General features: G+C 47.1%; 1 protein-coding gene across 16 annotated transcripts in view; it reads left to right on the top strand.

The window, feature by feature from the left end:
• GIT2 (GIT ArfGAP 2) overlaps nt 1-26,607 on the top strand; it is a 215,391-nt gene that overhangs the window by 9,123 nt on the left and 179,661 nt on the right. For all 16 annotated transcript variants that reach the window (XR_003852033.1, XR_003852034.1, XM_029571954.1 and 13 more), the window contains exon 2: nt 23,133-23,266. Coding sequence is in view for 14 of the 16 variants with exons in the window: in XM_029571954.1 (XP_029427814.1) it covers nt 23,133-23,266 (134 nt within the window). In the remaining 2 variants the exon portion in view is untranslated. The remainder of the gene's footprint in view (nt 1-23,132; nt 23,267-26,607) is intronic.

The following is a 26,607-nucleotide window of genomic DNA, read 5'->3' as shown; positions in this document are numbered from 1 at the left end:
TGAAGACCTCTGGCTGATTTTGACTTTCAGTGAGAGTTTAAAATTAAGGCCCTGTCTTCTGCAAAGCAAGCTAATTCAAGCTGAACTTCTAAAACATGAATGTATGGTTCAGTTTTCTGCTTTCAAGTTTCTTGTTTTTGCATCTTAAATTTGTTTATTTTTATTTAGCATTCTTGTGAAAAACACAGAGGAAATGGCACTGTGGCAATGCAGGAAAACAGCCAAACAAAACTTAAAAGGCACTTAAAGTGACAAGCCTGAACACCAATTTGTCCATTTTTTGTCTCCTTTATGTACTTTTTTGGTCTAAATTCTGTGTGTTCTGCATTTCCTAATTTCATTTTATTTAGTTATTTTTGCAAAGTTGGTAAAATATGAGAAAAAAATGTTCATTAAATATGATCTTAAAGATGTCTTGACTAAAAAGTTAGCGTGAAAAAAAGATGGTATTGATTTTTGCATGCTTTAACTACCAGTTAACATTTATTTGTTCTGCAATTTGGAATAAGCTACCCCAAGGCAGGTTTTATTATTTTTTGGGGATCTGTATTTGTGTGTGGTGTTAATTGTTTGTAATTGTGTGGCTTTGGAATGTTACACATTATTTCTTAAATTATGGATTATTCTTTTGTAAACTGCTTAGTCTTGCAAGGTATTCCTTGCAGTCTGTCAAGTTTTTCTTTTTTTCTTTTTTGTTTTTGTAATAAATACTACTGCTTTAACTAATCTATGCCTGGACACTCTGTAAATTTAAGCACCTTCAAATACAAATATAGCTATATATCACCTACCTATAGCTGTAGATAGAAGAATATTTTGTGACAGCTCCTCATAAGATCCTTTGATATCCTTATATAAGGCATTCTGTATACTCTTCAATTATGTTTTATGTTTTTAGGAAGTAAAATTTTTAACAGACATGAGTATTATGAGATATTTGGTTATTACCAATTAATGAATAATCATTTGGAGATTTTGGCTAAATGCGATCCTGTTGAAGCCTCATGGCACCTGCTTTTATGAATGTCTGGTGTACATATGTTTTCCAGTGATGGTAGTTCTCCTACAATCCAAGTCCTTGTTACTGATCTGCCAGCCTTTTATCATAATTCTAAAAGAATATACAAGGGGGAAATCATTTTAAGGATGCCAGAAAAACATCTTAAACTTGATTTATTCAATGTCCCTGTCAATGGCCTTGCTCTGGAAGAAGCAATAATGGAATAGTTATGTCAGGCAATTGTCAGAAGTATACAGGAAAGCTAAAAGTATTTGCATTTTATATTTTTGGTAGTTGACTAACCTATGCCATGATCTCTTCCTTTTTCTATATGCAACAGGTTTCGTTTACATCTATTTTTATTAATTGCCTAACCTATAAGGCTCAGGTTTACACATTTTCCAACACTTTTTTTATTCTTTGGTCCAGTAGCTTCCTTCTTTCTCTTCCTTTGGACTTTCAGCTTACTTGGAACCTGTCCCAGCTGAAGTTGTTATTGTTATGAGTTGTCTTTCACAGCTGCCTGGGAGTTTTAAGGTTTGTATTCTCTCTCCATCCACCCGATAAAAGTGAGCAATGAAGGCAGTAGTTCTCAGTAGAGGCTTCTTTTTGAACTGCATGCTTGCATCCTGAACTCTCAGTAAATGCTGCTCTTTTGCAGTGACTAGAATCTCCCCTCCGCCCCTGGAAGGTCTGGAGAGAGTGCTGTGAAAACTGACTCTGTGGCTAGCCTGAGGAGTATGGGAATTGAATCCAGGTGCAAAAGAGAATATGTCTACTGTTAACATTGAACTTACTAGCACTGAGTAATTTTGTTTCAGTTTTTTGGAGTCTGTGGATATGTTTGATATTTGTTTAGCTTCACCAAGCCTTACAAGTAATAAGCGGTCGTGGAGGCAGAGCATTAACATTCTGTTCCTAGAAGGAACCTGTTCAGAGCTAAATTGGTGTGGACCATCCATATTAAACCTATAAAATGTATGGAAGAAAATGCCTTGCCAGAGAGGAATTGAAATACAGATGTTATCCAAAGTGAGATACCTCGGAAGACAGCCTTTCTGCAGGTTCAGAGTTCATAAGAAAAGCATAGATTCTCTTTAAAAAGAGATTTGTGCTTCCACTGTGGATGTGTTGTCTACTGTAAATCTAATATGCTCTGTTTCTGTGCTTTGCTCTGATCAGGGACTTTTTTTGGCCTGGCAGTTTCTTCCTACCCCATTGTGCTCAATTGAAACCAGACTTTACTGGGTTAAGGTACTATAACCACCCAGGGTTTTTTATCCTATACAATAATCCCCTCCCACCTGACCCAGTTATTATAGTGATGGTCCTTGGCCAGGGTCCAAAGACTGCAGTTTTATCCAGAACCTGGATTCTGTACACCCTGAGTCTGGTCAGTTGGCGTGTCAGCCATTATAGAATGGTGACCCTCTCCTGCCTTTTCCTGTGTGTTAGGCTGCCCTCTTCAAGACCATTGGTTCGTGCAAGTGCATCTGGCTGTGTCCAGGTTGTGTCTAGTTCTTGGATGCTTAGTCGGATGCCTTCTTGGGCATCCAGATGATAGCTGCATTGTGTTAGGTACATGTTTACCTGTGCACACAATTTGGGCGCATTGTGTGCCTAGCTTGGAACATATATTTTACAGCATGAATTCAGCTGGATGTACACTTTGTTACCTGTTAAGCATTCTTACTGTGTTTCCCCGATAGTAAGACACCCCTGATAGTAAGACGTAGTGGGAATTTTAGGGGGGTCGGTTAATGTAACACATCCCCCGAAAGTAAGACGTAGTAAAGTAAAAGGTAGCCACGGCATAGCGCGGAGGAGGACGGTGGCGCCGGCTTCATTGAATTGTGTAGCAGAGCAGGAGGTCACATGGGCACAGCCAATGAGAGCTGTCAGAGACATATCGTCATGTGTCTCCGGCAGCTCTCATTGGATGTGCCCCGCGCGATCTCCCGCACTGATATCGCGCTGTCTGCGAAGACACAGGATAGAGAGGTACGGTAGCTGTTGCAGCGGTGAGATATCGCCATACAGTACTTGTTCTGTGTCCTGTGTGCATAGCAGGGGGTAATATTGCCCCCTGTTGTTCACATAACACCTATAGTATATTGCCTATGTCCCCTGTTCGCATAACACATATACTATCCCTGTTTGGGATACTGTATGAGGCTGTAACCCTCTAGGAGACTGTGATATGGAACCATAAGCAGTGCTTTTACTGTACGCTATATTTTTGCCCCTAGACATGAGCGCTTCCGGTTCCAGTGGTAAAAGGAAGAGCTACACCGTTAAAACCAAATTCGACTTTTTTCCAATATAAGACATACCCTGAAAGTAAGACATAGTGGGACTTTTGGGGGTAAAAAGAAAGTAAGACGCTGTCTTATTTTCGGGGAAACACGGTACAAACTGATTACGCCTATAGTTAAGAAATGTAAGCACCTTTCCCTTTGTGCTGCCTGTCATTATTTGGGCATCTCAGCCTGGCGTGCTCTCTAACTTGTGCCAGCGCTGCTTAGAGGCTCAGAGAATTATCTTGCTCTGATTTTCATATTCTTTCCAGCCTGATGAGGGCCTGGGTAAAGACATGTCAGGAGGGGCGCTTGATCTTGGAACTCCATTAACTGGTTCGTAAGTGGAGAAAGGTAGCTCAGTAGGTACAGCACAGGTGCTTTCTGGTTTTGACATGGATCCTTCTGCCTTTTCTTGGGTAGACTTTTGTTTTCCAAGGATTGCAATCCTGTCTTCAGCTCTGTCCAATCCTGCCAGGTCAGTGTCTCGGGTGGTGACCTCTCACTTACTTGGTACTACTGTTAAGCAGTGAAGTACACCTAGATCGGCAGCAGGTCTTCCCGACAGGGATCTGGTTGGCATGGATGAAGAGGCCAATCCTGACTCTGGAGGATGGGGAAATTCCTCCGGACTGGAACTATATAGGACTATGTTGAGGTTCTTTCATAGGAATGAGCTACCAGTCTGATTTCCCAGACATTAAAGATGCTGGGAGTACCAATCCTAAGATGATGGATCAGAAAGACGACTGTGTGGCTGGAGATCTGATCTGTGGTGGTGGAAAAAATCAGACTCCAAATTTGGTCAGGTTTTTGCAAAATTCTGGATTGTGGCTTCTGTGGATGCAGTAACCCGTCGGGTGAGAGACAGAGGATGGCGCACTTGAGAGGGCAGCAGCCATAAAAGATATGCAGGCAAAAATAGCGCACTTGGATGATTGGGTTGAGGACCTAGAAAATCAATCCCGCCGGAATAATCTGCATCTGGTAGGCATCCCCGAATTGACTATGGAGTCTGAGCTACATGGTTTTTTTGGAAACATGACTGGATTCAGAATTACAGCTGGACACCTTGACAGGTCCAATATTAATCGAGTGGGTGCACAGATTGGGGTCATGCTAGACAACCAGGCAAGACCTCGGGTTGTCATATCTCGCTTCTTGAATTTTACCCACAAGGTGGCTGTCCTACAGGTGAATCCGGCTGTATACACAACCAAAAACAGGAGATTGCAGAATTTTAATTTTTCAAGACTACTTAGTGAAATTGATGGGCCTGTGCAGAGCTTTCTTGCACATCTGTACCTCGCGATATGAAAAATGTTTTGATTTGCCTTTCAATTCTTGGCCAAGCTAAAAGTTACTGTTGCATCCATCGGTACTAGACTGCTTTGCCCCATTTGCCTCACCTTATTCACGGCTCCTCCCGCTTACCTAGGAAAGATGGCTACCGCAGCATCTACAAGCCGACCTCTTCAGTGTCCTCGGAACGGCTATGGTGCAGCTTCCTGCCATTGCTCCTCCCAGGTATCTACTAGGGTGTGTGCGCGCGCATCCTACGTCTTTATACCACCCTTGGCGCGAATCTTGAGGCCGTTCCCTCATGCTGACGTCACGCCATCCGAGTATATTACCTTCACTAGTTTGCTAGCTCATTGAGTTAGCAAGGACTCAAATTCGTTCTTGTCTACGCTACTCTGCCGCTTCTGTGCTGCTGCTGGAAGCTCTCTCTCTGCCCTTCGGGGTAACTGCTAACCTGGGTACCCGCTCCTCGGGGGCCCTCTGCTTTATTTCAGGTGCCTTACAGGGAGCAGGTACTCGCTCCTCAAGGGCCTGCTCTCCCTGCCTTGGTGCCTGTACCTTCTTCAGCATAGCTGGTGGAATCGAATACCAACAGCAAACACCTAGTGAGTACTCTAACTCTCCGTCTATCTCATCCACAGTATCTCTTCGCTGGGAGACCTGCTGCGGAACCTCCTGACATCATCTAGGAGAGAAGGGCTCCCTCTGCCGAGGTCCCTGAGATTGCAACTACCAGACTGCCTCACTACTGCCACCTCTGGTGGCTCTCTTCAAGCTGTTTAATAAAGAACTAACTGTGTTTTGTGCATTAAGAGTCTAGCCCAGTGCTGTGGCTCCTCACGGGGCTCCTCCCCGTGGGCGTGGTCATCTCCCACAGCACCCAAGGATCCACCAAAACACACTCAACCATAACAGTTACTCATGAGGGAAAATTACTTTTTATGCAACACCAGTAGAGGCACGGCCATTTCTAAACACTAAGTAGCACTGTGGCAAACCGGCTCTGCTGCAATTGAACAGTGTGGCTGATTTGAGTCTGCGAGGGAAATTTTTTTCGCTTTTCTTAACTGGTCACTCTTTACACTGGTGGCTAGGTCACTCTTTTGGCATATTCTTCTCCTATTTTTATTGTTGGGAGTGGGTTTGCCTTAGTTTGACATATCTTTGCATCTTAGTTTGATGCAACGGATTGGTAAGACCAGTCGCTTTTTTTGGATTAGACATTTTGTTGTTGCCATGGCTCTATACTACCTGGAATATTACCTTTGCTTGGCCGTCGTTTCTGCTTTCCAAAGGAATTGATTTTTTTTGTTTGTTTATGTATTAGCCATGATCTCGGAGAGGAACAAGATGATTTTCTTTTCTGGATTTGATAGTATTAAAGGTTTAGCAGTACATGTTTTATTTCCTTTATTTTTATTTTTGAAGGCTGTACTGTATGTATTTTTCAGTTTACAAGGGGGTTGGTGAGTGGGTCCTATGGCATAATATCTCATGATCCACTTCTCTTGGAGATGTGGGATGGAAGAATTTGTGGTGGGATAGAAACATAGAAACATAGAAATGACGGCAGAAGAAGACCAAATGGCCCATCTAGTCTGCCCAGCAAGCTATGCACTTTATCCATTTTTTCCCCTTTTTTTTTCTCTCCCACCTGTTACTATTGGCTTCCAGTACCCTCCAGCCCTAATTCCCCTCCACCCCACCACCAATTTAGAGAGCAGCGCCGTATCTGCATCCAAGTGAACGTCCAGCTCAATTAGGGGTAGCAACTGCTGTAACAAGTAGGCCACACCCTTACCCCATACTCTTACCCACCCCTGTTTTTATTTTTTTTGGAGATAGCAGCCCTCCATCCTTCTGCTCCGTGAAGGTGGAACACCAACTACTGGCCACTGGCATCCCGCTCTGTGAATGCCTCTGTGGCTACTGCCGCTCCGTGCAGTGTTTGAATGCCTCTGTGGCTACTGCTGCTCCGTGCAGTGTTTGAATGCCTCCTCTTATTCACGCCCTCTAGACTTGATGGATCCACAGTGTTTATCCCATGCCCCTTTGAAGTCGTTCACAGTTTTAGACTTTACCACTTCCTCTGGAAGGGCATTCCAGGCATCCACCACCCTTTCCATGAAGAAATACTTCCTGACATTGGTTCTTAGTCTTCCTCCCTGGAGCCTCAGCTCGTGACCTCTGGTTCTGCTGATTTTTTTCTGACGGAAAAGGTTTGTCGTTGTCTTTGGATCATTAAAGTTTTTCAAGTATCTGAAAGTCTGAATCATATCACCCCTGCTCCTCCTTTCCTCCAGGGAGTACATATTTAGATTGTTCAATCTCTCCTCGTATGTCATCCGATGAAGACCCTCCACTTTCCTGGTCGCCCTTCTCTGTACCGCCTCCATCTTGTCCTTGTCTCTTTGTAGATACGGTCTCCAGAACTGAACACAGTACTCCAGGTGAGGCCTCACCAAGGACCTGTACAAGGGGATAATCACTTCCCTTTTCTTACTCGATATTCCTCTCTCTATGCAGCCCAGCATTCTTCTGGCTTTTGCTATCGCCTTGTCGCATTGTTTCGCAGACTTCATATTGTTAGACACTATCACCCCAAGGTCTCTCTCCTGCTCCGTGCACATCAGTCCTTCTCCCCCCATCGAATACAGTTCATTCGGATTTCCACTCCCCATATGCATGACTCTGCACTTCTTGGCATTGAATCTCAGCTGCCATATCTTCGACCACTCTTCCAGCTTCATTAAATCCCTTCTCATTCTCTCCACTCCTTCCAGCGTGTCCACTCTGTTGCAGATCATAGTGTCATCCGCAAAAAGACAAACCTTACCTTCTATCCCGTCCGCAATGTCGCTCACAAATATATTGAACAGGACCGGTCCCAACACCGATCCTTGCGGTACACCACTTAAAACCTCCCTCTCTTCAGAGAGAGCTCCATTTACCATCACACATTGTCTTCTGTCCGTCAACCAGTTTGCAATCCAGGTCACCACCTCGGCACTCACTCCTAAGCTTCTCATTTTATTCACCAGTCTCCTGTGCGGGACCGTATCAAAAGCTTTGCTGAAATCCAAGTTGATGACATCGAGCGCTCTTCCTCGATCCAATTCCTTGGTTACCCAGTCAAAGTCAATCAGATTTGTCTGACAGGATCTTCCCCTGGTGAATCCATGCTGCCTCTGGTCCAGCAATTCTCCCGACTGTAGATAGTTCACTATTCTCTCTTTCAACAGTGACTCCATTACTTTTCCCACCACCGAAGTGAGGCTAACCGGTCTGTAGTTACCAGACTCCTCTCTGTTCCTACTCTTGTGAAGCGGAACCACCACAGCTCTTCTCCAATCACTCGGCACCACTCCCGTTTCTAGGGATCTATTGAACAGGTCACACAGCGGACCCGCCAGCACATCTCTGAGCTCCCTCAGTATCCTGGGATGAACCTCATCAGGTCCCATGGCTTTGTCTACTTTCAGTTTCCCCAGCTCTTCCCATACATTTTCTTCTGTAAATGGAGTTACATCTACTCCACTCCCCTCCAGTATCTTGTTAACTAGGAACGGTCCTTCTCCAGGGTCCTCCTTCGTGAACACAGAACAGAAGTATTCGTTTAATATTTCTGCCATTTCTTCGTCTCTCTCCACACATTGATCCTTTCCACCTTTCAGTTTCACTATACTACTTTGAACTTTTCTCTTTTCACTGATGTATCTGAAAAATGTTTTGTCACCCTCTCTTTACTTCCTTGGCAATCCTCTCTTCTGCTTGACTTTTTGCTCTCTTGATTAATTTCTTTGTCTCCCTCAGTTCTACCAGATATTCTTTTTTGTGCTCCTCTCTTTGGGATCTTTTGTATTTCTTGAACGCTGTTCTTTTAGCCTTTATTTTGTCGGCCACCTCCTTTGAGAACCAGATAGGTTTCATTTTTCTTTTGCTTTTCTTTACTTTTCTAACATATAGATTAGTTGACTTGGCATTTGCTCCTTTTAGATTGGTCCACTGTTGATCCACATCTCTCACATTCTCCCAGCCTTTTAGTTCTTCCTCCAGGTACTTCCCCATTTCATCAAAGTTTGTGTTTTTGAACTGCAGAACTTGGGTTTTTGTGTTTCTTTTCCGTATCTTTTTTGTGATATTAAACCATACTGTTTGATCACTGGTGCTGAGGTGGGCGCCCACCTGGACATCAGAGATGTTATCTCCATTGGTGAGCACTAAGTCAAGTATTGCTCCTTCTCTTGTGGGTTCCATAACCATTTGTTTGAACAAAGCTACTTGCAGGGCATCCACTATTTCTCTACTATTATTCGATTCTGCAGATGGGATTCTCCAGTCTACATCTGGCATATTAAAGTCTCCAACGATCACTACTTCTCCTTTCTTTCCTATCCTGTGGATGTCATTAACCAGATCTCTGTCCAGCTCATCTTTTTGGTTTGGAGGCCTGTAAACCACTCCAATAAAAATGGATGTCCCGTCTTTTTTTAGGTTGGTCCATAGTGCTTCTTCATTGCCCCATCTTCCTTGCAGCTCCGATGCTTGGATATTGTTTCTGACATAAAGAGCCACTCCTCCCCCTTTCCTGTCCTCTCTGTCTTTCCTTAACAAGTTATAGCCCGGTATTGCCGTATCCCAGTCATGAGATTCCGTAAACCACGTTTCCGTGACAGCAACAACGTCCAAGTCCGCCTCCATCATTAGGGCTTGCAGATCTGGGATTTTATTGCCCAAACTACGAGCATTTGTGCTCATAGCTTTCCAGCTTTCTTCATGCAAAGGGGGGGGGTGGGGGAGGTTGGGGAAGGAAGGTGGGAAGTCAGAGATCTGAGGTAAGTGTCTGAGGTATTAAGCACTAGTTTATTTGATATTGGGGGGAAAAGCAGACAACGGTTTTCTCTGTTTGGACTAGATGGAGATGAAGTTCGTTCTAGGCTGGAGGGATGGCCTCTTATTATTGATGAGTATTTTTGTGGGAAGTGTTATCCAATCAATTCCTAAAGTTATCAGAATGTTTTCTTGGAATGTAGTGGAAATGGGCTCTCCAATCAAGAGAGATAACATTTTGAAAGCTTTGTTAAAACACACACTGCAGTTAATGCTATGTTGCAAGAAACCCACTTGGATGATTTGAAGCATGGCAAACTGGTTAGATGGGTGGGGGATGCTTATTGGGCTACTTCAGGTTTCAGAAAAGCGGGACTGCTCATTTTGATTTGGAAGACCTTGACATTTCATGTTCAGACTCAAAACAAAGACTCGGGAGGTAGATATTTAATCCTTCAAGGTTCTTTAAATGGGAAAAACATAGTATTGTGCAACTTGTATGCACCAAATGTTTATGATCATGACTTTTAGTAATATTGTTCACAAATTACAGGTTCTGGAAGGAGGACCCATACTGTTGGGAGATCTGAATACAGTTTTTGACCCTTCCCAAGATAAATCTCTCTGCCCACCAGGTGAAAAGATGGTAAAACATAAAGGGGTTCCAATGCTATGCGAACAATTAGTTCTTTTTGATGATTGGGGAGTTCTTCATCCCTTTAAGCGAGACTACACATGTCTCATGCGTATGCCACGCAATTCCAAATTGATTACCTGCTGACCTCGAAGCCTCTGTTTTCTCAGGTTAAGCTGGCGATTATTGGCCATTTGAAATTTCTGATCATGCTTTTATTTGGGTGGATTTATTTTGGGTCAAGCATTTGGGAGTTCCAGAGAGGTGGAGGTTCCTGGCCCAGTTATATGGTGATCAGGACTTTCAGGCATTTTTGCATCAGAAATGGTGGGAATTTCACAGATATAACAAGGGACATATCAATAACCCTGTTCTTTATTGGGAGACAGCAAAAGCTGTCATATGAGGTGATATTGCTTATGTGAGCTGGCATCGAAAAATGATAAATGAATCCTAGCTTTAGAAAAACAGACAAGGTGAAATTATTTGCTGATTTCCCCCCCCCCCCCCCCCAAAATAGATTTGCATAAATGTCTTCTGAAGCAGCCTTGAACTCTTTGTTTGTTTTTTTTTATACCAGAAGGCTCACAAGTCTGTTTTTACTACAAATATCAGTTATTTAAATTTGGCTATAAATCTGGCAAATTACTAGCATCCTTGGTTAAACGGAAGGAGGGAACCTAGTACATCACAACAATTAAAGATGAGCAGGGTATGGTGGTGAACTCTTCTGAAGGGCTTTGTAAAGTATTTTGGGAATTTGTTTGGTCCCTATATGCCAAAGATAAAGTTGAGGTGGGGAAAAGAGTGGATGTTTTTGGCAATATTTCCTTACCTTGGTTGACCGCTTCCCAGTTGGAAGCCCTGAATGCACCATTGTCATTTACATAAATACAGGTTCAAATGGGACAGGCAGCACTTTACAAGGCTCCTGGGCTGAACGAGTTTGGTGGGGAATTTTAGAAGATCCTGAAAGATATGATTGTGCAACCCTTGCATGCACTGTTCACTCAGTTGGTTGAGAAGCAAAGCTTTTCCCTTGGAATGAATACATCGTTGGTCACAATCCTTCCAAAGAAAGGGAAAGATGCACATTTCCCAGATTTATAGTCAGTCATATCACCCAATCTCGTTAATTTTGATCTTAAATTATTAGCTAACATTTTTGCAGACTGTCTAGCTATTCATTTATCAACACTAATAGCAGAACATCAGATAGGGTTCGTGTGGGAGAGACATTCAGCATAAAATGTTAGGAAGGTGCTGGTCTCCATCTCTCAATGCCTTCAAGCTAACATTCCTTCTCTACTTATCAGCTTTGATGCTGAAAAAGCATTTCATAGGGTGGATTGGGATTATTTGGTTTTTGTATTGGGGGAATTTGGGATTTCAGAACTCTTTTGAGATATAGTGAAATTTATATTCTCCTCCCAAAGCACAAAATCTGTTTAATAGGCAACTAACTGCGGAATTTGATATATAACGGGGAGCGTGACAGGGTTGTCACTTTATCAACTTTGCTTTTTCTTTTATCTCTGGAGCCATTGTTGCGGTTGATCCAGTTGAATGATAAGATAGTGGGACTTCCTGTTCGGATCAGGAATTTAAAATAGTAGCCTTTGCTGATGACTTGCTAGCCCACCTTTCCAAACCCTTAGAGTCTTTGGCTGAATTGTTGAATATGATTTCCTTGTTTTAAACCTCAATATGGAAAAGTTGGAGGCCTTGGCCACCTCACATCAGGTGAAATCCATGTAGGGAATGATTTTCTGGTGCTATTTAGGAATAGTTCTCACTTTGAATCTACCCCAACTGCATGATGCTCCCCCTGTTAAAAACAAAAAAAACCCCCAAAAAAGGATAAATTGTTGCTATGGAATTCTCTGCCATTGTCCTTGACTGGGAGTATCAACATTTTTAAAATGATGTGGCCAAAGTGACTTTACATGCTGCAGGTTTTACCTATTTATCTACAAAGAAGGGATATTCGGTTGTGTTATGCCATGCTATCTAGGTTTCTCTGTCAGGGGGCATATGTGTGTGTGTGGGGGGTGGGTGGGGGGGTGGCAGGTTGGGAAGGGGTATTGGAGGTCTCTAGAATTGAGCTTTATAGTATAGCTTGCATATTGCATCAAGGAATTGGCTCTTCAATACATCTGTATTTACCCCTCGCCCCTGGGAAGAAAGTTGGGTAGGGTCTTTAGAGCTTTGTTTTGTTTTACACTCGGATGTCTCAATATTTGCCTGCCCACATTAAGACGCATTACATTGTTTTAACTGTTAGGCGTGCATGGCGTTTCCTATGTGATAGGCTATGCCATGATCACTGGGATTTGGTTTTTATGTCCTTAAAGGTAATGGGACCTTCTTACCGGGTTTGCAATCTAAAGCTCCTATTGAGTGGGTGAGAGAGGGGCTATGTCATGTTGTGCAAGTGGTAGAATCGGAAGGTCTATTTATTTCTCCTCGAGATACTAAAATTCAATTTGGGATGAATATGAAGCAACGTTTTGCTTACCATCAGGTGAGACATTGAAGGTCTTTGAGCACTAATCTTCAGGAATACTTTAAAACACAAGTTGAAGAGTTTTTTTCAAATTTGAATATGGAACAAGATGGGAATTTCTCATCTCTATAAGGCATTATCTCTGCTACAAGACCCACTTACATTTGGGAGCACTGAGAGGAGAGGATCACCTTGCTGGTGGCTGAAAGGAATCAGTAAGTTTTTTGCTTGGGACTGTCTCTTTTTTTTTTTTTTTTTTTTTTTAAGTATTGGGGCAAAGTTAACTATTTGGGAATATTATTTAGTGTGTTTGTGCTTTTAATAGTCAGTAAGGCAGCGAATAAACAGAATTTAGACTCCTTGTATTTTTAAATAGTCATTCCCTGTACGTACAGGATCAGTCCAGACGGTGGGTTATGTCCCCCGTCCAGCAGATGGAGTCAGAGTAAAACTTCGAGGGTGCTGGTATATAAACTGGTGCACCCTCCTAGATCCTCAGTATCTCTCTGACTCCAGCAGATGTGAGGAGGGGATCTCGTTGTTTCCCCAAATTAGTGTTTATTACGCTATATATATTATTCTTCTCTCTTTCGTTGATGGATCAAGTTATTTAAAAGAAAAAAAAAAAAAGAATTTTGTTCCTGTCAGAAGGGAGCCGGGTTTTCTTGGCTCCCCTGATCATCCTGCCATCAGGACTGCCTCTTACCTCGTTTATTTATCTCTTCTTGTGATCTTCAGGGGTAAGCTTGGGGGTAGTTTTATTAGCTTGTGTTCCTTTTTCTTTCAGCGCAGGTTTGGGCGCATTCAGAGGTGGATGCTGGTGGGGCCAGCCTCTCCCCTCCTTCCCGTTGCGGCGTCTCACCTCCCCCGCGGCCCTGCGACGCTTCATTCCCCAGGGCCGCAGGCGGCACGGAGGTCCCATTCCCCTGCCGCCCCCGGGGTTGAGGGTGTTTGGGCGGGTGTCTGAGGGCACGGCGAGCCCGCTCTTCCCGCGCCGCGATCTCAGGCTTTCCCGGGGGGGGGGGGGGGGGGCTTCTCCCGGCGTGCTGCGCCCGACTTCGGCCTTGCGCGATGCAACGCGCGCGCTGTCCGTCCTGCGGCGGCCCGGGCCAGGGCACCTCGAGGGACGGTCCATGCGGTCGTTGTCTCCCCAGGGGGGAGACGAGTGCCGCCCCGCTGACAATTTCGCCGCCGCGCCCGGAGCGCCGCGGGCCTCGAGGGCTAGCCCCGCCCCCGTCTTTGGCGGGAGCGGCGGCCATCTTAGACCTGGAATGCAGCGCGGACTCGGACGCGGAGGAGCCCACTGAAGATTTTTTGCCGTCCGCCCCCCCGACTTCAGATTCGGGGCCTCTGCCTTCCACGTCTGGACTCCCCAGAGACCCCCTGCCCTCTCCCTCGGCGGGTCCGCTCAGTTTTTCAGCGGACTTTGTGGTGCTGATGCACCAGGCGTATTTACAAAGCCTGAGCCCTCAGGGGGGGGGCAGTTTTCTCTCCTCCTCCCGCCAAGGTCCCCAGGCCCTCGGGCGTTGCGACTGCGGTACCGGGGAACGGAGGGGGCGGCACCAGGTTGCCCCTGAGTATACCTCTCTCCCTGGGGGGCCCCGTCACCCTCGCCGAACCTGGGGGGCAACCCAGTGTCACAGGTGGATGACGATTTGGCTTTAACAGCGCACCTGGAATGCGATGATCCGCGGGTCCTTCGCATCTTTCGCAAAGAAGAATTGGCGGATCTCATCCCCCACGTTCTCAAGGAGTTGGACCTCGACCCTACCGTGGAACCCCCGGGACCCCCGGCTCCCTCCGTAGCCTCGGCTACCTCCAAGGGTGACCCTGTCTTGGCAGGCCTGCGCCCCATAGCGTAGACATTTCCCATTCATGATTCATTTCTCCATCTTCTGGTGCGAGAGTGGGATAACCCGGAGGCGTCCCTTCGGGTCGGCAGGGCGATGGACAAGCTCTACCCTCTACCGGGGGACTTCCTGGACCTGCTCAGGGTCCCCAAGGTTGATTCAGTGGTGTCCGCCGTCACCAAGAGAACTACCATCCCGGTCACAGAGGGCACCGCGCTGCGAGATATTTCGGATAGAAAGCTGGAGGTCGCCCTCAAGAAGATCTTCGAAGTCTCGGCGCTGGGGGTCCGGGTGGCTATCTGCGGTTCGCTGACTCAGAGAGCCGGGCTTCGATGGGTTCAACAGCTCCTCACCTCTCAACAGTTACCGCCCGAGGAGGCAGCCCAGGCTGACTGTCTGGAGGTGGTCATTGCTTACGGGGCGGATTCCCTGCACGACCTGCTGAGGGTCCTGGCAAGGACCATGGCCTCGGCCGTCTCTGCCAGGAGACTCCTGTGGCTCAGGAACTGGGCGGCGGACGCCTCCTCCAAGGCGAGTCTGGGAGCTCTGCCCTTCAAGGGCAGGTTTCTCTTTGGAGAAGACCTTGATCAGATCATCAAGACCCTGGGGGAAAATTCGGTCCACAGGTTGCCTGAGGACCGGCAGCGTGGTTTTCGTTCGTACTCTGGAACTTCCAGGAATCGCTACCGCGCCCAGAGGCGTTACCGAGGCTTCAGGACACAGAGCCCTAGGACACCTTCCACCAGGTCGCAAACGTGGACGCGGCCCTTTCGGGGTCGCAGACCGGCCAGGGACTCCGCGGCACAGGGAGCCTCCGGCAAGCCTTCACAATGATGTCAGGCCAGTCCACTCCTCGCTGCCCCGGATTGGAGGTCGCATCGCTTTGTTTCGCGAGGAATGGACCAACATCACCACGGACCAATGGGTCCTGGATATCGTAAGAGACGGTTACGCGTTGGAATTTGTGCGGGCTCCCAGGGATCGGTTCATCTTCTCCCCCTGCGGGTCAAGTCTCAAGCGCCAGGGGGTGCAGCACACGCTGGACAGGCTGCTGACCCTGGGAGCCATCTCGCCCGTCCCCTTAGGAGAGGTGGGCTCGGGGCATTATTCGATTTACTTCGTGGTTCCCAAAAAGGACGGAGCCTTTCGTCCCATTCTGGACCTCAAGGAAATCAACAAGGTGCTCCGGGTCTCCAAGTTTCGCATGGAAACACTCCGCTCTGTCATTGCGGCAGTTCATCAAGGGGAGTTCTTAGCTTCCCTCGACCTCACGGAAGCTTATCTACATATCCCTATTCATCCGGCCCATCACAGATTCCTTCGTTTCAAGATCTTGGGTCAACATTTTCAGTTCCAGGCGCTGCCCTTCGGCCTGGCGACCGCGCCCAGAACCTTCACAAAGATTATGGTGGTGGTAGCGGCCGCGCTCCGGAAGGAAGGCATTTTGGTTCACCCTTACTTGGACGACTGGCTCATTCGTGTGAAGTCTCTGTCGCAGGGACGGGCGGCGGTCGACAGAGTGGTGTCTTTCCTTCAGTCCCTTGGCTGGGTGGTGAACTTCAGCAAGAGCAGCCTGCGGCCAGCCCAACAGTTGGATTTTCTGGGAGCGCGGTTCGACACGGCTCTGGGCAAGGTCTTCCTGCGTCCGGACAAGGCTCAAGCTCTGCGGGATCAAATCATCCGGTTTGCGTCTCTTCAGACACACACGGCGTGGGACTATCTCCAAGTCCTGGGTTCCATGGCGTTTGCGATCAGCTTGGTGCCCTGGGCCTTTGCACACCTGCGGCCTCTGCAAATGTCCTTGCTCTCGAGATGGAAACCAGTCTCTCAGGACTACCAGGCGATTCTCCCGCTTCCCCCGGCCGCCCGGTCCAGCCTGAGGTGGTGGCTGGACCCCAGGAACTTAGCTCAAGGATGTTCCCTGGAAACGCCGGACTGGGTAGTGGTCACTACCGATGCCAGTCTGTCCGGTTGGGGAGCAGTGTGTCTCCGGAGCTCGGCTCAGGGCAGGTGGACAGGGGATCAGTCTTCCTGGTCAGTCAACCGCCTGGAGACAAGGGCGGTTTGTCTAGCCCTGGTGCAGTTCCTGCCTCTGATCAGGGGGCGAGCGGTTCGAGTCCTCTCAGACAATGTGACGACGGTGGCATACATCAACCGACAGGGGGGCACCAGGAGCCGACTTGTCGCGTGGGAGGCCGCGCGCCTGATGGCGTGGGCGGAGCGTTTCCTGGATCAACTGGCGGCATCCCACATTGCCGGGGTGGACAACATTCAAGCAGACTTTCTGAGTCGTCAAGCGTTGGATCCGGGGGAGTGGTCTCTCTCCGACGAGGCGATGTCGCTGATCTCCCGCCGGTGGGGGACGCCGGCGATGGATCTCATGGCGTCCGCCGCCAACGCAAAAGCTCCTCGTTTCTTCAGCCGCAGAAGGGAGCGCGGCGCGGAAGGCGTCGATGCTCTGGCTCTCCCCTGGCCCACTCAGATTCTACTTTATGTCTTTCCCCCCTGGCCACTGGTGGGAAAGGTGATTCGGAGGGTGGAGCGGCACCACGGTCAGGTCATCATAGTGGCTCCGGAATGGCCGCGGCGTCCGTGGTTTGCGGATCTGCTCGGCGTGTCGGTGGACGGTCCACTCCGACTCGCGCACCTTCCACGTCTTCTGCATCAGGGCCCAGTATTTTTGGAACAGGCGGAACCCTTCTGTCTTGCGGCGTGGCTTTTGAGAGGAGGGCGCTCCTGAACAAGGGCTACGCTACTCCCGTGGTGGACACACTCCTCAAGGCGCGTAAGGCTTCAACGTCGGTCGCCTACGTGAGGGTCTGGAAGGTCTTTGAAGTTTGGTGCTCGGCACGGGGGGCCCTCGCGACCGCAGCTTCCCGCCATCACATCTTGGCGTTTTTGCAGGATGGGCTGGAAAAGGGTCTTTCCTACAATTCGCTCCGAGTGCAGATGTCGGCCCTCGCGTCCTTGGCTCGCGCCTCCGGCAGGCCGGATCCGTCATCTCATCCGGATATATCCCGGTTCCTCAGGGGAGTTAAGCACTTGCGGCTGCCGGTGCGTCCTCTCTGTTCCTCCTGGAATCTCAACTTGGTGCTGAGAGCCCTGGGGGGGCTTCCCTTCGAGCCTTTGCGTCACGCTTCCATCAAGGACGTCACCTTAAAGACGATTTTCCTGGTTGCAATAGCCTCGGCAAGGCGTATCTCGGAACTACAGGCGCTGTCGTGCAGGGAGCCCTTCCTGTGGTTCACGGACTCCGGGGTTTCCCTGCGGACGGTTCCTTCGTTCTTACCTAAGGTGGTCTCCTCATTTCACATGAACGAGGTGGTGGAACTTCCAGCCTTCCCAGGGGACGCCCCTGCGGCGCTTCGGTACCTGGACGTCAAACGAGCGCTTCTTCGCTATTTGGAGGTGACGAATGACTTTCGACTCTCCGACCATCTCTTTGTCCTCTGGTCTGGTGCTAGAAAGGGCCGGCAGGTGTCCAAGACTACCATCGCACGCTGGCTCAAGGCGGCGGTGGCTGCTGCTTACATTGGTTCCGGGAAGGATCCTCCTGTGGGTATCAAGGCGCATTCGTTGCGAGCCCAGGCCACTTCCCATGCAGAGTCTCAGCTCGTCTCCATACAAGAAATCTGCTGGGCGGCAACTTGGAAGTCTCTCCACACTTTTGCCAGACACTACCGACTCCATGTACCTGTGACGGAGTCTGGTTCTTTTGGGGACAGGGTACTTCGAGCAGGGTTCTCAGGGACCCACCCGGTGTAGGGAAGCTTTGGTACATCCCACCGTCTGGACTGATCCTGTACGTACAGGGAAAAGAAAATTACTTCTTACCTGCTAATTTTCGTTCCTGTAGTACTAGGATCAGTCCAGACGCCCACCCGGTATGAACCTGCTCGACTATTCTCTACTGTCCTTCTGTTCGCTGCTCCTTCCCTCTCGGGGGTAGTGGTCTTTTGTGTGTTATGTTTGACAGTTCTCATTGCATGTTGCATAAATTTGTTCACAGTTTCAATCTTTTGGTTGAGTTTATGCTTGATCCATCATCCTTGGTCTGTCCAGTTTTCTGGCTTGGCTTTGATATTCTCGATACTGAGGATCTAGGAGGGTGCACCAGTTTATATACCAGCACCCTCGAAGTTTTACTCTGACTCCATCTGCTGGACGGGGGACATAACCCACCGTCTGGACTGATCCTAGTACTACAGGAACGAAAATTAGCAGGTAAGAAGTAATTTTCTTGTAAGGCAGCTAGTAAGCAGTAGTTAGTGTGTTTATTTTTAAAAGTCTTTAAGCCAGAAGCTAGAAATAAGCTAGGAGCAGTGAAATTCTAAGTAAAAAGGTTGAAAAGTTCAGTTACTCACCTTGGAAAGGTGTTGAGATAGTGTGATTTGGTTTGATTAGGTACCAACATTTGTTAATCAAGAGAGCAGTGAGTCACTCTGGCTGACTAACTGAAGTTAGACTGTATTTCCCAACCCACCCACCCCTAGCTCCTCCTTTAATTTATAGGCAGGTGCCACTTAGCAAAAAAAAAACCAAACAAAAAACCTTATTGAGAGTTTGATCTTTCCCCTGTAGGCCACTACTAGACATATAGTGAATTCACTAATACATTTAAAGGACATTAATTAGACACATTCCTATTCCCATAGCAACCTAAAACTTAAGTAGGAACTGAACAAATTTGAGATGAAGGCAGCAGACCAGCAGCAAGAGGGGGACTTCCCAGTCTTTTTTTGCGTCGAGTGTCACATGTATGACTTTTTACCCGCCGGTGAGGAATTGTACATGTGCATGCGATGCAAAGAGCTCTTGGCTCTCAGAGAACGTGTCCGATTTCTGGAGGCTAGAGTGGCAGACCTGGAGAAGCTGAGGCAGACAGAGAGATATATAGATGAGACCTTCAGGGACATAGTAGCCGTCCCAACTTCAGACTGGCAGCCCTGGTGCTGCCTTGGAGAAAGAAGGTCTCATAATTGGAGAGCATCAACCTGGTGCAGCAGGAAAGGATCCTGTAGCAAGGACCTGCTCTCCAGGTGATGCATTGTCCTTTCGCACCGAGGATATCTCCCCAAGGCCTACTGCCCAGGAGGGAAGGGTTGGGTCAGTCGTTATAGTTGGTGATTCGATTATTAGGAATGTAGACAGCTGGATGGCTGGTGGGTGTGAGGATCACCTGGTAACATGCCTACCTGGTGCGAAGGTGGTGGACCTCATGTGTCACCTGGATAGGATTTTAGACTGTGCTGGGGAGGAGCCGGCTGTCGTGGTACATGTGGGCAGCAACAACAGGAAAATGTGGGAGGGAGGTTCTGGAAGCCAAATTTAGGCTCTTAGGTAGAAAGCTTAAGTCCAGAACCTCCAGGGTAGCATTCTCTGAAATGCTCCCTGTTCCACTCGCAGGTCACCAGGGGCAGGCAGAGCTCCGGAGTCTCAATGCGTGGATGAGACGATGGTGCAAGGAAGAGGGATTCAGTTTTGTTAGGAACTGGGGAACCTTTTGGGGAAAGGGGAGTCTCTTCCGAAGGGATGGGCTCCACCTTAACCAGGGTGGTACCAGACTGCTGGCGCTAACCTTTAAAAAGGGGATAGAGCAGCTTTTAAACTAGAACAAAGGGGAAAGCAGACAGTCACTCAGCAGCGCATGGTTTGGAGAGAGGTATCTTCAAAGGATACTAATGATGCATTAGAATTAGGGCATCCTGACAGTGAGGTTCCAATAATAAGAAAAATAGTCCAAGTGCCTGTAACTTAAAAACTCAGCTGAGCTAAAAAATTCTAACTTATCCCTATCAATTAAAAAGCAGAATGAAAATACAAACAAAAAACAAACTTTGAAATGTTTGGATACTAATGCCAGAAGTCTAAGAAGTAAGATGGGAGAATTAGAATGTATAGCAGTGAATGATGACATAGACTTAATTGGCATCTCAGAGACATGGTGGAAGGAGGACAACCAATGGGACAGTGCTGTACCGGGGTATAAATTATATCGCAATGACAGAGAGGAGCACCTGGGAGGCGGTGTAGTGCTTTATGTCTGGGATTGCAAAGAGTCCAACAGGATAAACATCCTGCATGAGACTAAATGCATAATTGAATCTTTATGGGTAGAAATCCCTTGTGTGTTGGGAAAGACTATAGTGATAGGAGTATACTACCGTCCACCTGGTCAGGATGGTGAGACTGACAATGAAATGCTAAGAGAAATTAGGGAAGCTAACCAAATTGGTAGTGTGGTAATAATGGGAGACTTACATTTACCCAGTCAACATTGGGGTAATTGATCATCGGTACATGCTAGAGATATAAAGTTCCTGGATGGAATAAATGACATTTTTATGGAGCAATTGGTTCAGTAATCGACAAGAGAGGGAGCAATTTTAGATCTAATTCTTAGTGGAGCACAGGATTTGGTAATGGTGGTGGGGCCACTTGGCAGTAGTGATCATAATATGATCAAATTTGAATTAATGACTGGAAGGGGGACAGTAAGCAAATCCACGGCTCTCGTGCTAAATTTTCAAAAGGGAAACTTTGATAAAATGAGAAGAATTGTTAGAAAATAACTGAAAGGAGCAGCTATGAAGGTAAAAAGTATGCAAGAGGCGTGGTCATTGTTAAAAAATACCATCCTAGAAGCACTGTCCAGATGTATTCCACACATTAAAAAAAGGTGGAAAGAAGGCAAAACAATTACCGGCATGGTTAAAAGTGGAGGTGAAAGAAACTGTTTTAGCCAAAAGATCTTCATTCAAAAATTGGAAGAAGGATCCAACAGAAGAAAATAGGATAATGCATAAGCGTTGGCAAGTTAAATGTAAGACATTGATGAGACAGGCTAAGAGAGAATTTGAAAAGAAGTTGGCCATAGAGGCAAAAACTCACAGCAAAACCTTTTTAAAATATATCCGAAGCAGAAAGCCTGTGAGGGAGTCACTTGGACTGTTAGATGATCAAGGGGTTAAAGGGGCACTTAGAGAAGATAAGGCCATCACGGAAAGATTAAATGATTTTTTTGCTTTGGTGTTTACTGAAGAGGATGTTGAGGTACCCGTACTGGAAAAGGTTTTCATGGGTAATGATTCAGATGGACTGAACCAAATCATGGTGAACCTAGAAGATGTGGTAGGCCTGATTGACAAACTGAAGAGTAGTAAATCACCTGGACCGGATGGTATACACCCCAGAGTTCTGAAGGAACTAAAAAATGAAATTTCAGACCTATTAGTAAAAATTTGTAACTTATTAAAAATCATCCATTGTACCTGAAGACTGGAGGGTGGCTAATGTAACCCCAATATTTAAAAAGGGCTCCAGGGTTGATCCGGGAAACTACAGACCGGTTAGCCTGACTTCAGTGCCAGGAAAAATAGTGGAAAGTGTTCTAAACATCAAAATCACAGAACATATAGAAAGACATGGTTTAATGGAACAAAAGTCAGCATGGCTTTACCCAAGGCAAGTCTTGCCTCACAAATCTGCTTCACTTTTTTTGAAGGAGTTAATAAACATGTGGATAAAGGTGAACCGGTAGATTTATTCATTTATTTGTTGAGTTTTATATACCGTCGTTCAGTTTTGCCATCACAATGGTAGATGTAGTGTACTTGGATTTTCAGAGGCTTCTAGGAAAAGTTAAAAGTCATGGGATAGGTGGCAATGTCCTTTCGTGGATTACAAACTGGCTAAAAGACAGGAAACAGAGAGTAGGATTAAATGGACAATTTTCTCAGTGGAAGGGAATGGGCAGTGGAGTGTCTCAGGATCTGTATTGGGACCCGTACTTTTCAATATATTTATAAATGATCTGGAAAGAAATACGACGAGTGAGGTAATCAAATTTGCAGATACAAAATTGTTCAGAGTAGTTAAATCACAAGCAGATTGTGATAAATTGCAGGAAGACCTTGTGAGACTGGAAAATTGGGCATCGAAATGGCAGATGAAATTTAATGTGGATAAGTGCAAGGTGATGCATATAGGGAAAAATAACCCATGCCTATAGTTACACAATGTTAGGTTCCATAGTAGGTGCTACCACCCAAGAAAGAGATCTAGGCATCATAGTAGATAACACATTGAAATCGTTGGTTCAGTGTGCTGCGGCAGTCAAAAAAGCAAACAATGTTGGGAATTATTAGAAAGGGAATGAATAAAACGGAAAATGTCATTATGCTTCTGTATCGCTCCATGGTTAGACCGCACCTTGAATACTGTGTACAGTTCTGGACGCCGCATCTCAAAAAAGATATAGTTGCGATGGAGAAGGTACAGAGAAGGATGACCAAAATAAGGGGAATGGAACAGCTCCCCTATGAGGAAAGACTAAAGAGGTTAGGACTTTTTAACTTGGAGAAGAGACTGCTGAGGGGGGATATGATAGAGGTGTTTAAAATCATGAGGTGTAGAACGGGTAGATGTGAATCGGTTATTTACTCTTTCAGATAACAGACTAGGGGGCACTCCATGAAGTTAGCACGTGGCACATTTAAAACTAATCGGAGAAAGTTATTTTTCACTCAACGCACAATTAAACTCTGGAGTATGTTGCCAGAGGATGTGGTTAGCACAGTTAGTGTAGCTGGGTTTAAAAAAGGATTGGATAAGTTCTATAGTCCACACCTACTGTGAAGTAGACATAAGTGTAGTGCAGCTACAGGAAATGAGAATTTTCAGGTTTTAAATTTATTTTTTTTTAATTTAACAGATCCTCACTGGGCATCAATTAATAGAGGAGTTCTAATTTGTGATGAATGTTGTAGTGTACATCGGAGTCTAGGACGCCATCTCTCTCAAGTGAGGCATCTTAAGCACACACCATGGCCTCCTACATTGTTACAGGTAAGGAGTTAGTGTTGTGGCCCTCTGATCAATTTGAATCTGCCCATATAACTGTGTATGTCATAAATACTCTGTGAAATTGAAGATATTCAATGAACATCTGAGGATTGTGGCTGGGGTTTTTTGGTTCAAATTCAAAACATCCACAATGTCCATAATGTTCAAAACAAAGTTTTGATTTTTACTCAGGCAGTTCAAAGTGTCAGGGTCTTCTGCTCACACTACATGGAAAACTTCTTTTACTTCAGTTCATAGGACTTTCTAGTGGAAGACTTTCAAGAAACTACCAAGACCCGAGACACATCCTCAGAAAGATCAAGCGGCTGCAGGATTAATCTCTCAACATCCAGTCTGTGAGTGACAGGGCCTGGAGTTTGGGATGCCGCAGCTTGCCTTGATCTTGCATGATGAAATCTGGGGAAGTCACCAAACTGATCAGTTTCTGGATGGATAATTCCTGCAGGATTGGAAACCAGACCTGTCTCAGCCAATGAGGGTCTGTGAGGATCATAGTCCTTCTGTCCTCACGAAGCTTCAAGACAGTCTTTGCCACTAAGAGAATTGGAGGATTATACGTACAGAAGACCCTTGCCCCAATAACGGGCCAGGGTATCTGAGGCTGACTTGCCGTCTGACCTGGACAGGGAGCAGAACCGAGGAACCTTCCTGTTTGCAGAGCAATGCGAACAGATCCATGCCTGGGCTCCCCCAGAAGCAGAATAACCAATTCACTACTCCCTGGTCCTGGGGCCACTCATGGGGTCTGAAGTTTCGATTCAGCCTGTCCACAACCATGTTCTCCATACCAGACAGGTTCATGTCCCAGAGCACCATCCCATGGGACAGGGCCCACAACCAAATCTTGACTGCTTCCTGACACAGGAGGTGTGATCCTATGCCTCCTCGCTTGTTGCAGTAACACATGTCGGTCTGGATCTGGACAATTTTGTTGGACACCTGATTTCTGAAAGCCCATAGCGCGAACCTGATTGCCCCGAGCTTCAGTCAGTTGATTTGACAAGAACCTTCCTGACGGGACCATAGAACCTGTGTGCCGAGCCCATCCATGAGCTCCCCACCCCAGGGTAAATGCATCCGTGGTTAGTACAATTTGAGTAGGGAGATTCCGAAAGGAAATTCCCCATTCCAGATTGGAAAGTACCCCCACCAGGACAAGGCGTCCCAGAGAGACTGGGTGACTCAGATGTAATCCTAGAGGCTCTTAGTGGCTTAGCACCACTGTAACCTCGGGGTCCAATAGGCTCTGCGCATGTATAAGTGTGCCAAGGGAGTGACATGGGCGGTCGTGGCCATGTGGCCCAGCAGCCTCAACATGTGCCAGGCTGATACCTGCTGGCACTGTTGAACTTCTGCCACAGTGCTTGCCAAGGTGATGGACCTCTGGCGGGGCAGAAAGGCCTTGGCCCAAGCTGTTTCTAGCAGGGCTCTGATGAAGTCCAACTGAACTGATGGACTGAGATGGGACTTTGGGTAGTTGAGGACAAACCCTAGTGTTTCCAGTACCAGAATGATATATCTCGATCCCATCTCGAAATTGTCATAAGTTGCACGGACCTAGTGTTTCCCACTCTCCAGATCCTTGTGCTCCAGTGACATGAGGGTATTTTGCTGCTGTTGAAGCAGCTGCTCATCCACCTCCTGCGCCTGCTTCCAGATATCCTGTGAGTATTGGCTCATGTAGAGCTGGTAGGCAGTGATACAGGCAATAAGCATGATGGTGCCTTGGAATACCTTCTTCCCCAGAGCATCCATCGCTCTGTACTCTTTCCCGGAGAGTGCCAAAGAATGGTTCTGAGAGTGCTAGGTCCTCTTTAGGGCTAAAGTCTAGCTGGGGGTGGAGTGAGTCCTGCAGGGCTTAAGTCTTGTAGTACAGGCGGAGCTGGTGCCACCCATCCTCTTACAGCTTCTGGAGAAGCTCAGTGTGCTATTCAGGCATTGGATCCCGGGACAGCACCAGTGCCCAGTAGGGCACCAAGGCTTCCCCCTACAGATACGATGGTTGTCGACGGCTCCTCCAAGGAGGAAGCTGCACCAAGGCCAGTGGAGACAGACATCGAGGCCTGTTGTCCCCGTCCAGTTCTATTGATGCCTGCACCTCAGGACTTAGGTCGAGCATCTAGGGCCCCATCCCCTGTGACATACAGTGAGGCTGAGGGTCCCTATGTCCCCTGAGGGAATGATCAAAATGGGGTCCTCTGTCTCCCATCACTCTTTTTTTTTCCCCTCCAGATGAGTGAAGGAAGTCTCCGCCTGAGGACTTAACCTTAGCAGGTTTTATGAGGGTAATGGGGAAGGCCATCGCATTCCAGCTTTTGACTGATGCCAGGCTCGAGATCCTCCAATTTATGCAGCCTAAAGAAATCGTGACAGTCCTGGTGCACAAGATCCTTAAGGAACTGCTGCTATGCCTCGCGTTAAAAAGGCAGATGGGATGTATCTCGTCCAGAAGGTTGCCGGATTCGATAAGCATTAGCTGCCTCACCAGTCAGTGGTGGTTGAATCCGCCCTAAAGAGGACCTAGCTAAATTTGTCAGCCACTCCAGCCCTTCCTTGAACATTGCCAATGTCAACACCGACTGGGGGGAAGGAGGGGTGGCCAGATCTTCTTCCTCGGACCCTCAAGGGTTTCGGTGACTGGCATCAGGACCAGTGGAAGCTGTTGAGGACCCTGGGCATTGATGAAGGATGGGCACTCCTCACCACAGGTTCACTTCGGTGGCATTGCAGCAAAGGCCAGTGCATTCCGTGCCTGGCACCATGCATCAATGGGGATTGGTGACTGCTTCTTAGGCTTCCCTCAGTGCTCGGTCCAGTACTTCCTCGGTGCCGAGGCTGACAAACCTGGCGTCCTCGGACTAAAGGAGGATAGACAGCAGTCAGTCTCTGGTGCACCTATCCACCGGCATCCTCAACGGAACAGACATGGATCTGTTCATGTTGCCTTGCAACAGGAAGTTTCCTTGATTCTGCTCCCTGTCCAGGTCAGACAGCAAGCCAGCTTCAGATGCCCTGGCCTGTTATTTGGTCAAGGGTCTTCTGTACACATATCCTCCGATTCTCTTAGTGGCAAAGACTGTCCTGAAGCTTCATGAGGACAGGACTTCTATGATTCTCATAATACCTCATTGGTTGAGACAGGTCTAGTTTCCACTCCTGCGGGAGTTGGCCATCCGGAAAGTGATGAGTCTGGTGACTTCCCTAGATCTCATCATGCAAGACCAAGGCAAGCTGTGGCATCCCAAACTCCAGGTCCTGTCAATCACAGCCTGGATATTGAGAGATTAATCCTGCAGCCACTTGATCTTTCTGAGTTTGTGTCT

Source organism: Rhinatrema bivittatum, chromosome 11, assembly GCF_901001135.1.
Source record: "Rhinatrema bivittatum chromosome 11, aRhiBiv1.1, whole genome shotgun sequence".
Taxonomy (NCBI): domain Eukaryota; kingdom Metazoa; phylum Chordata; class Amphibia; order Gymnophiona; family Rhinatrematidae; genus Rhinatrema; species Rhinatrema bivittatum.
This window is presented reverse-complemented; position numbering and strand designations above follow the sequence as displayed.